This window comes from Coffea eugenioides, chromosome 1, assembly GCF_003713205.1.
Source record: "Coffea eugenioides isolate CCC68of chromosome 1, Ceug_1.0, whole genome shotgun sequence".
Lineage (NCBI taxonomy): Eukaryota > Viridiplantae > Streptophyta > Magnoliopsida > Gentianales > Rubiaceae > Coffea > Coffea eugenioides.
Window position 1 is genome coordinate 49,846,531 of NC_040035.1, and position 13,718 is coordinate 49,860,248.

Here is a 13,718-nt window from a genome sequence, read left to right on the forward strand (position 1 = left end):
GGTGGAAAACAACATATAGGCAAAGGCCTAAATGCATTTCCGCAGTGGGTTTGAACTACTGAAGAATTACTGCAGTTTCATTCTGGCTGGAATTTCATCTAAGAACTCACAAAACGAAACATGTAGCTTCTGTTCTTGGACTCATTTAATAGCCTCATAATTGGATCATTTTGCGTTCATGCTTTGGCTTTTAACGTTAGGGATAAAGGGTGAGGAGAGCAAAAGAAAACCTAATTCGTCCTTGGGAAACATTTCCAAGAAACCAAAGCTGAAATACAGGTAGGCTCATAAAAGGGAATGCCCTTACCCCGGGAACCGGGGGCATTTCAGAGTAGCAACAATGTGTATACGCATCAATAACCAATCATTAGACAAGATGATATCTGTCTAATAAATCGAGAAAGATCATACTGTTCAGAGATAGAAATTTGAAATTAAAGGGCATTTGAAGGAATAATTAAGCTTGATTCTGAGCTAGACAAACTATTCTTGATTTGCTTAAATGAATACTCAATGAGCTTAATGGTAAACAACGTAGAGAAAGGAGATCCTACAAGAAGCAAAACATAGCTGCCCTGTACCAAAAGTATAGCTGCCACATTAACTTCAACGTTGTTTGAGAGCAATATTTGGAAGTTTATGAAGCACCTTTTCATCCAAAGCACTGATTTGCTTCTTGAGCTTTACGGTTGCCTTTTCTGCATAAGCATCCACTCGGTCTTCATGTTTCTCGTACAACAAAGGTACCGTCAATAGTGCCACAAACACTGTCAAATTCGGAGGAAGAACGTTTAACTACTTGTCAAGACAGGAATAACTCTTAAAATAGGATGCATTATTGAGATCTAGCAAGCAAATTATTCTCAACTGCTTCAACTTTTTAAGCGGATGCCAGACAAATGGCAAGCATTGAACCAAGACTCAAGTCATTGCGTAAGATGAAACTGAAGAAGCAAACATTTTGGTTTCTTCTGAGTACCAGAATCACAGCGGAAAGTCATAAGGCAAGTAACAGAAACTCACTCAAGTATACGAGTGTCAAGAGGTCGAACCAACTGCCAACTATTGAAACAAGCCAGAGTGCCACGATTGCCTGTGTAATAGCAGAAAATTGGTTGGAGCTGTTAAAATAAATAGAAACCATTCGAACCATCTGCAACAACTGTGAGGTAGAGTGGTACGTACGCCAAGAAATTTCTTCACGTCCCTTTCTGAAGCCACTTGACGGAAAATCCCAAACGCCTGGTTAAATCTGTCCCTCAACAAGAGAGCAAAACTCATACAAAGGTTCTCCGGCAACACAATCTCTGGCAATTCCAAAGGAGACCTAACAGGAAAGGTATAAAGGTAACTCACATGTAAGAAAGAAAGAGCACAAGTAAGTAAGTCAGGAAAAAGTGCAAGTAACAAGCAACGAGTAAAGCAGCTGCTGTTTTTTGAGTTGGAAGGCAAGAAACGCACCTGTTGACAAAGAAGGAAAGATTGGACCACAGGAACAGCAACGCCAGCACAAGTATTAGAGAGTGGCAAAGAAATGGGAGCAGACGATAACCAATCCACTCAAATAAAAGCCATATAACTGTTGCAGCAGCAAGCATGCATGCTGATATCTGCTTGTTCCTCCAAAGCATTATGTCAGCAGCTGAAGAAAGAATGCGAATATGATCAGGTCATCTGCTCCCTACAAAAGCATGCTTGAACCTTGCTCGAAAAATATAGGCACCTTTGGGTCGAAAGATATAGGATATCATCTAGTTTACCTAGCTTCACGATTTTTAATTACACGTTAGGGACACAGGACTGTTGAAACAAGATACTAACTGTCAGAAATCGACAAATGTGCCTCAATTGGAAGATTGCTTTGAAACATGTTAGTATAAGAAAGTTCCGCACCAAGGGTTTCTGGAACCTAATCACCTTTGATGTCAATAAAATTCTGATCAACAGACAAATTAATTAAACCAAATCCAGTTTAAACAGATGTAATGTGATAGTGCAAAAAAACTAATCAAATTATTCTAATGAACTTACAAAATTCAATATGGTCTTAATTATAGGTAAGAAAGCAAGAAACAGGATTGGCTATATATGGTGAAGGACTTGTGGGATTCATACGTTTGCCACCCCCAAGGGCGCTGTGCACAGGTTTCTGGCGGCCAAAGAGGCGGAACTTATCAGGGTGCTTTGAGTGCTTATCACCATCAATTTCATCAGAGGAGTTACGGCTGTGGTCATGATGAAACACCCCCTGAACTTTGTCCAGTAAAGAATCCATACCATCCCCTGACATCCTCCCTTCCTACAAAAATAAGATGAGGTCAAAACACACATTGACAAATTTCATGCATAGCACATTGCATGGAACATTAATCTGTCAGCCATCTCAAGCATTCTTACAGTTAGAAGCAACGATCAGTATTGTGATTTGGAAATGAATGGTTAAATTTGGTTGTGTTTCCACAGGCAAATATTTCTTTCTCCGAGTCCTTCCCGTGCAGTGACCTGACCTGGCTTCTCTTCCCCCCAACCATGGTGAGTCCGTTTGTTGCACTGAACTCAAATACTTATTCAAAGGGCTTAACGAACTCAGAGCAAAATGGTTCCCAAAAGGCCGCGCGTAGTCAAATTCAAGCCTACTTTTTCGGGCTTTTCCGCTGCTATCTTAAGAAAAGAAAATAATTTTGAACAAAACAGAAGCCATTTAGCCATTATATAGAGCAGCTTTGGTTTAAAAATATCTGTCACTTCTTGTTTACCCTTTGTAGCCCCAAATAACCAAAGGATACAATATGCCCCTCGCTCTTTATATTTTCTTCTGAAAAACTTGTTTTAACTGTGTATTAGTGCTTATAACAAAAAAAGTTGTTAAGATATACCAACTTTTCCTATAGATTTTGCTAGATTATGTTTGATATCAAAATAATTTAGTTATTAGAAGAATAAGGATATTTGTTAACCAAAGATCATGTTGGTTTGTTAACAAATATTTTGGCTAAGATTTGCTAGTAGAAGAAGATTATATCTTCTTAAGATTTTTAGGATAATTATTAGTTGGATATTTTACTAGTTTGTTTCATGTAATCACTATAAATAGTGAGCTGACGAATGAATAACAAAAGCTCATTTTTCAGCTTCAATACAACTATACAAGTCTCTTATAAGTCTTTTTTGCAACACTAAGGTGTTGTTCCTTAGTTTATGTCCCAAAAAAGCCAACAAAACTATGTTTCAGCGAGAAACGAAAACAAAAGCCAAACGAAGTTCATAAAGTTATTTCTAGTAAAACTAATTTTCCTCGAGTCCATCTACCAAAAGAGACTAAAATTCATGATATTTTGAAACGATAAACACAATAAAATTCCTAAAATCAATAATGAGGTGGGTCATCTTCAGTCTATTTTTGTGGCTTAAATCGTGTTGTCACTTAGTACTGTGAGATTTTCCCTTTCCATCAACTCTTTGCAATCAAAAAATTAAAAAGATAGCAATGGCATACACGCATGTGGTGTGCTATAAGCATTATGGCCACTGGCTAATGCCCGACTGCAAAACAGGAAAATGGCTTGTTTCACAAGCACTTAGCAGTTACCAACCAAGTAAAACGACGTCAGTTCAAGTAAAAGTAGCAACTCCTTTTTGCACCTATTCCTTCCACCCGGGGGGGAATTTTTGCTGTCTAACATCGTATCCATGTTCTGCAAACAGCAGCGCCCGCTTGGGAGAAAAACTTGTGGTCACTAACATATCAAAAATAAAAAACATATTGCAATATTTGACATCTCGTCTTAAAAGTATGAAAAATCTTTAATGTCAATGAATACCTTGTACTCTTACCAAAATATCTATGTTCATTTTTTGTATCTTTCAACTTTAAATATTAGTCAATTACTCTTAAATTTTGGTCTATCTATTCAAAATCGTTTTATGTTTTGGTTAGGATGATGAGCTTAGCAGTGTAATCAAATATTATCATTTACTCAATTATTGCATTTTATTTTTATTATGTACAATAATTCTTTAAAAATATTAATGACGTATTTATGATATCATGGATCAATTACAATTAGTCAAAGAGTTAGAACCAGTTACTCATGACTCAATCAAATCATTTTTTGCGATTTAATGAACGGTGTGGGTTTCAAAACCTTGCTCTAGACTCGAAACCGCACGGCCTTTTGAATTCATTACTATATGACAATTGGCTTTGACTTCATTTTTAGTGATGAGATGAGAACCACCCTGGTATGTGGAATTGGGAAAACTTTGTGGTGAAGAGCAGAGATTACGAACGTAAAAATTTATCAATCCGGAAATCTTTAGATACATTGAAAAAACCATCGATCTTTCTTATTTTACAAATTAAATACTAATATTTACCTATGCATCGTTTGCTTAAAAGAAATATACTAGTATATAATTAGCAGGAATACAATTCTCGCAGTTTCTTCACATACAGATTGACCCCATTTCCGGGCTCTATGACCAGGTTTAAAGCCGGAGAATGAATGTAAGTGGGAGAGAGTGTAAAACTGAAATTTGCCAAAATAAGAGCGATTAGGATCTTCATTTCCACCAAGGCCAAGTTTTGTCCAAGGCACACCCGAGGGCCAACCCCAAATGGCATGTACAGGTGCGGAAGCTTGCAAGCCCCAGTGATCCCGTTAGCAAACCTGTTTGGATTGAACTGGTAGGAATCTGCTCCCCAGACTTCAGGATCTGTATGTAAGGAACACACGAATGCCCAAACATTCACTCCCTCGGGTATGCTAATATTCCCAAATTTCATTCCCTTGAAGGCCTCCCTTGAGATTATTGCCACCGGAGGGTACAGACGCAGCGACTCATTAATCACCATGCTTAGCTGCAAATGGTAACAGCACCATACGTAAAGATCAGTCTACTCTACTCAGTGTATTTCGAGTAAAACCAATGTGCTAGTAATTAATTAAGGGAGATTGACAATACCAGCTTCATCTTTCTGATCATGTCAGCATCAGGAATCTGGCCCCTGCAAACCTCAAGAACCTCGCCCCGAACGCGTTCTTGCCATTCAGGATTGGCTGCTAATAGCATCAGACACCAGGCGGCCGAAACAGCAGTGGTCTCGTAGCCAGCTAAGTAGATGTTTTTGCAGTTATCGACTATGAAGCTATCAAGTGCTTCTTGGCTGAGATTACCATTCTTTGCCCCTTCAAGAACCGTTTGCAGCAGGTCTTTCTCGTACCCAACTTCCTGCCTTTCCTTCACTACCTTCAAGATCAATGTTTTTATCTCCTTCTCCAGTTCCCACATTACCCTGTTGCTCTTAGTGGGAAGATACCTGTTCATTTACAGGAAATTTTAGTCATTTTCGTGAAAGATTTACAGCTCAAAAAAAAGAAAGAATTTAAAAAGAATGAGATTTCTAGCTTTTTCTCTGTTCCTGTGTTCATCGAAGAGATCATACCTCATGCCAGGAATACCAGTGGACAGAACCTTCTTGGAAGATGCTTCCTGGAGAGCTCTCAGCTTAAAGAAAATCTCTTCTCCGCTCGAGTAATTGCTTCCAAAACATGCTTTTGATATGACATCACCGGAGAAGCTCCTCATGTGCTGATCAATCTTTATGTCAGCAATCCCACCTTTTGCCTCAATTATATTGTTCCATGAATTTATCAGTGTCATCGTGGACTCTTGAACCAACTTTATCATTCCCTACAAGAGGCAATGTAAAGATATACAGGTCAGAAAACTTTTAATCTACCTTTGGCTAGAATTGAAAAAGAAGAGACCTTGAAACATTTGGCCGTGGCCATCCAATGTAGTGGATCATCTAATATTACCTTAACTTTCTCCATGTACAATTCTGGCGCAAGAATCTTCCTCTGATGAGCCCAGTGAGTTCCGTTTGAGGTTAAAACTCCATTGCCTAGCAGAGCGCCGCGTTCTTTGGCTTGGTAGGAAGGCTTCCCAAAGTCCAGGGATGTGCACGTTGTTATCTCCCGCACCATGTCATGTTCGGTCACATGTAATATTAAAGTGTTTCCAAGAGAAAACATGAAGATGTCGCCTACAGATTAAAACATCACACAGATAAATACTCTGAATTTCACCTAACACGTACTAACGCACAGCTGATTGGAGAAACTTGCAGAAAATTTTCTTTCATCTTATTCACCTTTTTATGATGCTATGGTTGCATACTTTTATTCTTGAATTAATTACTAATGAGACGTGAAAATTCAACCCTGGGCTTTGCCCTTTGGCTTTTTACACCCTCTGTTTTTTTAAGGATTGTTCGGTTCTCAACTTATTCTGGGCCAAAAATTTTGCAGATGACTTTCTTTTAGTTCATAATATATTTGATTCTACTCTTGATAGCCAAATCTTTTACCACGCGTTAAAGATCAAACAATCATCAAAGTCGCACCATCTAAGTGTGCTTTTCACGAAAGACAATTAGAATTGATCAAGACATAAGAGTCGAGGCAGGCAATCTGCCAACGGTTTTGGATGATGAAGCAGCCAGGCCACTGGGGGACTGCCGGACTGGCCTCTTAGATGTTCTGGTCAAACCATCCAAAAAGAGCTATAACCAAGCTCCAAAATAGAGATGCATGCAATTACATACGACTAAAGAACGATCGTCTGTACTGAAACTATATATTGTGAGTGCGAGAACGTTACTTCCGTAAATGAAATAAAAATCTGGAGAGTAAACACATAATTTCGCATAATTAGCAGAAGGTGGATGGCTAGATATGACAATTTAGTATGCAACAAAAGTTTTACCATATTTCTTCTGCCATTTCTCGAAAAAGGGGAAGAGAGCATTGGCGCAGTTGTGCTCTGGGGGAGCACCACAAGTTGGGGCCTTGGTAGTGGCAGTTCGAGATTTCTTGATCTCCAATATGTTCCCAAGAAGAGGTGCTGGCGGTGGTCCATTGATCCCTTGCTTCCTCAGGGCCGACCTCAGCTGGCCTGGCTTGGCCACCAGTGCTCGATACAAACGCAAAAACAACCCCACTCCACCAACCAAAGCCAGGGATAAAACTATTTTCACTACGACTGCAACTTCCATAACTGGTTTCTGATCAAGGCTACCACTTTCTTGCCCTCTCTTTTTTCTTTTTCTTTTCTTCCTTCTCCAGACACAAACACTCACGTAGTATGCAGGAAACAAACTTTTAAGCCCCGCTTATATAGCAGGATGGATAGTGCAATATTACCGCCTTCCTGTACCGTACGTGATCTCTATAAAATGTTAGTGCGCACTTGTTGACAAAATCAGCCTGCTAAAATAAAGGGAGTTTTAAATGGTTAGTATAGTAGTGCCGTCAATGTGGAACATGACTGCTTTACTTCTTCTGGTTCTTTTGGGGCCTAAGAGACTTGAAAGTTTTACTTAGTTTAGTATGAACCAAGACAATTGATAGATTTTAGGAGTACGTTTAAATAGAAATTAAAAAAAAAAGAAATTCGTTTTGTTTTTTGGTTTTATGGAGGAAGGTTAGAATTAAGAGAGAAAGAAAGATCTCACGGTCGCGTGAACTCAAAAAAAAAACGAAGAAAGAAAACTAAAGGAAAGAATGAACTTGAAGAATTGCAAGATATTGCTCGGTCATAAATGACATGTTCATAGCAACGTTCAAAGTTCCGGTGCGAAGACAAAGCGATGGATGCATAAGTCATAACCTCAGGGGTGCATTTTAGTGAAGACAACGAACTTTAGAGTATCTATATATATATATTTTTTTTTTTCGCAACAACAGGATTTCGATAACCTAATCTAGCCTAATCTAAGGAAATAAGAGAGGGGAACTCGATGTGAGTACAGACTCCATCAAAGAAGGCCAATTAAGGTCGCCATATATAATGACAAATTAGTGGGAGACAAGGGTTGAACCCTTGACCTCCCACACCAACCACCAGACCAAAGACCTAGTGGCGTATCTATATAATTAATTACTTAAAAGGGCCGGATGTTCAATGACAACTCGTTAAAATGTATAAATAAGATTAATTAAGAAAAGTGTCTAATTGCAAAGAAAGTAATTAGAAAAAGTGTATAAATATAAGATCATGTTGTACTAATATAGTGTGCAAGTCTTTATTTTTTTCTTGGGAGGACATAGTAAGTACTAACTACTCTATCCAAAATTCCACGTCTTTTTTCTCATTTTTGGTACCAAAGCATATTAGTGTAAATATTCCAAATTGATAGTTGTTGACTTGGTATCTTAGATAATGAAAAAGAAAAAGAAAAATAATGAATACGTTGGTGTTTGTGCCTAACTCGACTACTTTGTCGTTTAATGCATGCTGCGTATCGGCAGGTTCGGTTTAAAACTAAGGAGAGGAGAGGAATATCATCAATAAGAGCAGAAGAGGTACGGGACAAGGTTCTGTTTACACACAAAAGTTTTGCTTCCATTTTTAAAACGGGCAACAAAACATATAGTTAGGATTTTTCGGCAAAGTGCAGCCTTGTGAGACCCTTGGAGCGGATGCATGTATGGCCAAATATCTGGCAGAGTTGAGTGTGTTTGGATTGCTATTTTTTGAAATTTATAAGAAAAATGTATTGTACTAATTTGATGTATGTGATGTAAAAAAATGATTGAAATATATGTTACGAAAAAAGTAAAAAAATTTTGTCGAAAAACGACAATTCAAACAAGACCAGGCAGAGAAATAGCTTGTGAAGAGGAAGTAGTTTCAGCATTTTCTTGTGGTTCAGCATTAACTAAACATATATGAATGCAGTTATATGTGCAGGTTCAAATGTTTATAAGAACGTTGTAATTATGTGCATCTTAGGTATCTAGATCTCTACCATAAATCTACTCTGTCTAAAAGAACGCCAAAGTGCGATGAATGATTTCTTATCGCGTTTCTTCCTTTGTAGATTCACCTAGTTTGCTCACAAAATTGATAAATGTGAACTCTAAGATAATGGACAAAAGTATCACATGTGTGTGGGTTGCTCGGGGGACTTTAATTTCTTGATTGTATTAGAGAAACAACGGTTTGGTCTTTGAAGTACTATAAGTTAGTCGGGGAAAAATAAGAGATTTTTTTTTTTTTTTACGTTAAAAGCAATTAAGTTCATTTATACCTAATCCTTTAGTTAGGGGATGGCGATATAAATATATATAAAACCTTCAAATTCCACCATTACAAGAATCTAGATCAAAAGAGGAGTAATGCAATCATGAACACGAGAAGAATTTGAGTTTCGGTTTACTTTCAAAAAGCATTTTAACGTCTAGTGCGAGTTTGCCAGCGTAGAAAACATAAAAAGGTCAATATTATGATTATCCCCCCAAGTGGGGTGACTTCTTTCGGTTTTCCCTTTTTCTCGATTCAGATCAGCACATCAACAACAATTGATATAAGGTGGTTGGACGAGGAAGGGTGCAATCATGAACATGAGAAGAACAAGAGCTTCAAATTACTTTCAATCTCCAGGAAATCTACCACTACTATATAGATATAGTTTGCAAGTACAGAAAAGACAAGAGTTCTGTTAGCAAGTAGTATATAGTTTTGAAGACCAACAATTAAGTAGGTGCCAACATCCGTGGAGGAAGAATAACATCAACGCATAATTCTTGGGAAAAACTGTCAGTTTTTTGTATTGTAGGGTAATTTTCTGCAGTTTAGTTAGCTAGGGCCACAATTTTTGACGTTTCACTTCTGAGTGACTTAAAGTCTCCTCGTCATAAAACTCGTACAGCTTATTAAAGATCTTACGTAGTTAATAAGTTGGTGCTGTGCATTTGTATTATTATAAATTTATAAGTAGCAAACAATTAGTAGTAATTGGTTCTCTGAAATGGTACTATTTCTATTTCCAAGACTCTCCATCAGCTAAAAATGGTTCCAACTGCAGAGAGTCAGCAATGGATTGGAACGTACTTCTTGACTTTTATCGAAGACACAATACCAAGATGCTGCTCTTAATTAGACTTTTAAGACATTAGAATCAGTCAAGGAACAGCGGCCGAGCTGCATGATCTCTGCCGAAATAAGTCAAAGTAGTACTGAGAAATATCCATTAGCTAGCCCACGTTTCTGTTAGCTTCAAATAAGATGATTTGCCATTGAGAAGATTAGAATCAAGGGCTGCTGCAGAAAAGATTTAATATGAAGGAACATAATGCTCTTTAACTGGCTGCCACAAGAATCACTCATATATATATTGCCAATCATCTTGTCTCTACTCTCTAAGAATTTAACACAAGTGACCACAGTCTCTAATCATACCAACGGACATCGGAACAGCATCCCGTGACCATGAGGTCTGAATGGAAGAGACAACGTTGGGAGAGTTCTCCCTGCAAGGGGTCTGATCTGGTTCGAACAGGATTAGTCATAGACCGTAAAACGGATGCGAATACCTATGAGTCATATCCAAAAAAAAAAAAAAAAAGTCTTTAATCGTAGGTGCAACTTAATTAGACTTGGTGACTTATTTTCTTGACTTTTTGAGGAAGGTTTTCCCTTGAAACACAACATTCAGGATAAATAGGATCGATTATATTGTTGTGCCACCAAAGGCCCATGGTATGAACTTTCGAAAAATAAAATTTGTCCTCATGATCAATCCCTTTTTTTTTCGTACTTTTCCCTCAAGAATATACCAATGCGGGCTGAATATTACTAATACTTTAAAAGGAACCAAAAAAAAAAAAAAGTATTTGACCTTCGTTACCAGTAATTTTGGGTTCTCTATGATGGCTTGATGTCAAAACTCAAAATGCATCTCTCCTTGAGTATTCTTCAATCATGATGGCTTTTGATTAACGTTTAACATCACTTTATGAAGTCAAAAGTCAATATTGCAGTTGGTTTAGCATCACTTTACTAAGGCAAAAGTCACTAGTATTCTAGTTGGTTTTCTTTTTTATTGTTATAATCAAAACGGCCGGTTTTAAGGTGACTTGTATATTTCAAGTTACTGCCTTAATTCAATAAGTTGCGTGGCCTTGTGATCAATTTGCAATCAACTACAGTAAAGCATACAACAATCAATAAGACCGCAGCACCTAACTTTTTTCTTTTTTTTTGGTTTCTTTTTTGTGACAATTGTGGTTATTTGGTCAACAGGTGCGGTCTGGCGTTCTGCAACTGACAGCTGGATCTTTTTTTTTCTTGTGGAAAGAATTATGGAGGAGCTGGGTCAAAGTTCAAATGTTTAGACTTTGGAAAACAACCTAAAATTAAAATCCGTCGTATTGGTTTTGTTGTACTATTGGCAAGCTATGAAACTAACCAGACAAAGTCACAAAATTGTAATATCCCACTCCAGTCGCACACCCCAAAATGACCAATTCCAAATTCTCTGTTCAACTTCATTTATTGAGGAGTTGATCGGCTCCCATTGACTTCCCCCCTCATTGGTTATTTGTTGGTTGCACTCTCGTCTAGATTCTACTCCGATGCATCGCCAGAAATGGTCTAAACTCGCCGGTGGAAGGACATTAAGGATACAATTAACTGACTCCACGATTATACAAAAAGCCACAAGCTGATGGATTGAAAATTTCGGACTAATTCTAGAATCTGATCCTCTAAGATACGTTAAATATAATAGCATATTGATATCTGCAGACTCTTTTACAAATACGGTTTGACTAACGAGTGTTCAATGAACATTCGTTAATGAAAGACTCAAATATCAGCTTGTTGGAAAAGTATAATATATAAATACAAAAGGTGAAATAATTTTCTTTGTACGTATTCATGTAGTAATTAAAGTGTAAAAAAAGATTGTTCACTAGATGCCTATTAAAAAAATCTTTATAAACACTTGAAAACAGCACCATCTAAGTTGACCATCATGTATAAGAAGTTCTGTCAGTTTAATCCCTAATAAGATATTAAGGCAATCCACTTAAACTCAAGCTATATTAAATTTCCGTCCTAAATGATATTTGAATAATTTGGTAGCTCGAACGAAGTTGAAAAGAGAGTGAAGACTTACAACGAATTGTATACACCCTAATTAAAGAGAAATACAACGAAACTAATATTACAAGAAGAAAATGTAGAGTACAAGTATTTTAAAATTTTCCTTGTGGCACGGTGTGATAGTGTGTGAGGAAGTCAATGTATGAACGAATACCAATCCCGGCCGCACCAGAAAAACGTCTAAGCTACCTATGTCAGGATAATGTAACACTTGTCACTGTGCATTAATAATAATACAAGAAAAATTGCGAGACCATAGAGTATTGAAAGTAGGGATAATTTCAGAAACCTCCCTTAAGGTTTTTTACTATTTCACTTAGTTTCCTTAATATTTTAAAAATTACATTTACCTCCCTTGATTTGACACTTTGGTAACCAAGCTTTAAAATAGAGTAAAAAGCTTAATAAACACCCTAAAATACCCTTATCTTACAAAGTTCAATTTGTTCTTCTAAACAAGAAGAGTGTCAAGTTTTCATGCTAATATTTGTTATTTAACAATAAATCTTTTGCTATAATAGGGTATTTTTCATAGTGTTTTATTGCGAAAATAATTTTTTTTTTTAAGATAGAGAGTGCTATCTTGTTTCCTTTAAAGTTTATGGACTATTTTTAAAAATGAAAATTTATGGACTAGTTTAGTGGCGGAACTATCATAATTTGGTAGTGATTTTGGGCCATTTATTTTTAATCATTGTTGACTTATCCTTGATTTTGATACCAAAAAAGAAGAGCTACAGAAAAATTGGAAAATATTAAAAGTTATCAAAAAAAATATTACTAGTTTAACGTAATTTGAATAGATATTAGGGACAACATTGATAGTTCTTCTATACTTCTAATGAAATATAAGAGAATGAATAAGAAGGAAAATGATAAAAAAAATATATAAAATCAATCCTTTGCGTAAACATGGCAACAAGAGAGTTTTATTAAAAATATTAAAGTTAGTATTGTCATTTTAAATGGACAAGTGAGGTAGATGTAATTTTTGAAACCTTAGGGGAACCAAGTGAAATTATTAGAAACCTCAGGAGACGTTTCTAAAATTATCCCTTGAAACTTGAAAGTATTTGGGCGGCATACTGGGGGCGATGATCATCCTCGTACAGCGATCTTATGTAACGTGTCACTCCTGCCTGTGAAAGTCCATGTCAACAGTTTGAGTCGTCTGAAACTAATTGGTCCTTCAATCATGGAGCATAGTGCCCAGAATGTTTGTTAATGTTTACCAGAGTTTGGACAAACGGAAATGTCTGGCGAATCCCATTCCCACTCTCTTGTTTCAATGTCGGCGGTCGACAGTTCACACAAACAGTGGCATTAATTAGGTGGACTCTTGAGCTTAATTTAGTAATAATATTATATAAAGTGTGTTTGGACAGCCAATTATTTGGCTAAATATATTTGCTGACATCACCATTACAATTTCCAATACACCTTTTTATCTTCCCAATTACTTTTTTATCTCACATACATCACATCACAAAAAGTGCTACAGTAAAAATATTTCAAATAACTTACAATCCAAACACAACTATTAATGTTCCCTCCTCCTTCGTCAGTTTTGGTTCGTCAACTTACAATTGAGCAATATTCACTAATTGTTTAGTTTGTCACATCATTTTGGAGTTGGAATGAAGCTTAGTAATTGTTTATAGTTTCAAGTCTGCTAGGTGTTTATTTTGGGCTCATAATATTGTCTCGTCGCGTGGCATGAAACATAATCATTAGCGTACAGTTTTAGTGCAGAGAAAAAGCTA

The 13,718-nt window shown here is 36.8% G+C and overlaps 2 protein-coding genes across 2 annotated transcripts; both read right to left on the minus strand.

Annotated features, from left to right (window-relative positions):
• Positions 1 to 475: 475 nt before the first annotated feature.
• Positions 476 to 2,290, minus strand: LOC113774218 (reticulon-like protein B5). The gene is made up of 5 exons (XM_027318777.1): positions 2,116 to 2,290; positions 1,462 to 1,642; positions 1,186 to 1,327; positions 1,024 to 1,093; positions 476 to 767 (listed from the first exon to the last, which is right to left on the minus strand). Exons 1-5 carry the CDS (start codon positions 2,288 to 2,290, stop codon positions 607 to 609), a joined length of 729 nt encoding a protein of 242 aa, XP_027174578.1. The 3' UTR covers positions 476 to 606.
• A 2,102-nt stretch (positions 2,291 to 4,392) lies between these two features.
• Positions 4,393 to 7,094, minus strand: LOC113750400 (cytochrome P450 714C2-like). Its single transcript, XM_027294378.1, has 5 exons — positions 6,772 to 7,094; positions 5,823 to 6,049; positions 5,447 to 5,694; positions 4,966 to 5,320; positions 4,393 to 4,861 (listed from the first exon to the last, which is right to left on the minus strand). Exons 1-5 carry the CDS (start codon positions 7,058 to 7,060, stop codon positions 4,418 to 4,420), a joined length of 1,563 nt encoding a protein of 520 aa, XP_027150179.1. The 5' UTR covers positions 7,061 to 7,094; the 3' UTR covers positions 4,393 to 4,417.
• Between the last annotated feature and the right edge of the window lie 6,624 nt (positions 7,095 to 13,718).

What these genes read in the sequence shown, in the direction of transcription:
- LOC113774218 (XM_027318777.1), bottom strand. Translation starts at nt 2,290, where the DNA reads ATGTCAGGGGATGGTATGGATTCTTTACTGGACAAAGTTCAGGGGGTG. An exon ending in ACGTGAAGAAATTTCTTGGC is followed by an intron (nt 1,094 to 1,185) that starts GTACGTACCACT and finishes GCTATTACACAG; the next exon opens with GCAATCGTGGCACTCTGGCT. An exon ending in CTTGACACTCGTATACTTGA is followed by an intron (nt 768 to 1,023) that starts GTGAGTTTCTGT and finishes CGAATTTGACAG; the next exon opens with TGTTTGTGGCACTATTGACG.
- LOC113750400 (XM_027294378.1), bottom strand. Translation starts at nt 7,060, where the DNA reads ATGGAAGTTGCAGTCGTAGTGAAAATAGTTTTATCCCTGGCTTTGGTT. An exon ending in ACTGGTATTCCTGGCATGAG is followed by an intron (nt 5,321 to 5,446) that starts GTATGATCTCTT and finishes GTAAATGAACAG; the next exon opens with GTATCTTCCCACTAAGAGCA. An exon ending in TGATCAGAAAGATGAAGCTG is followed by an intron (nt 4,862 to 4,965) that starts GTATTGTCAATC and finishes TACCATTTGCAG; the next exon opens with CTAAGCATGGTGATTAATGA.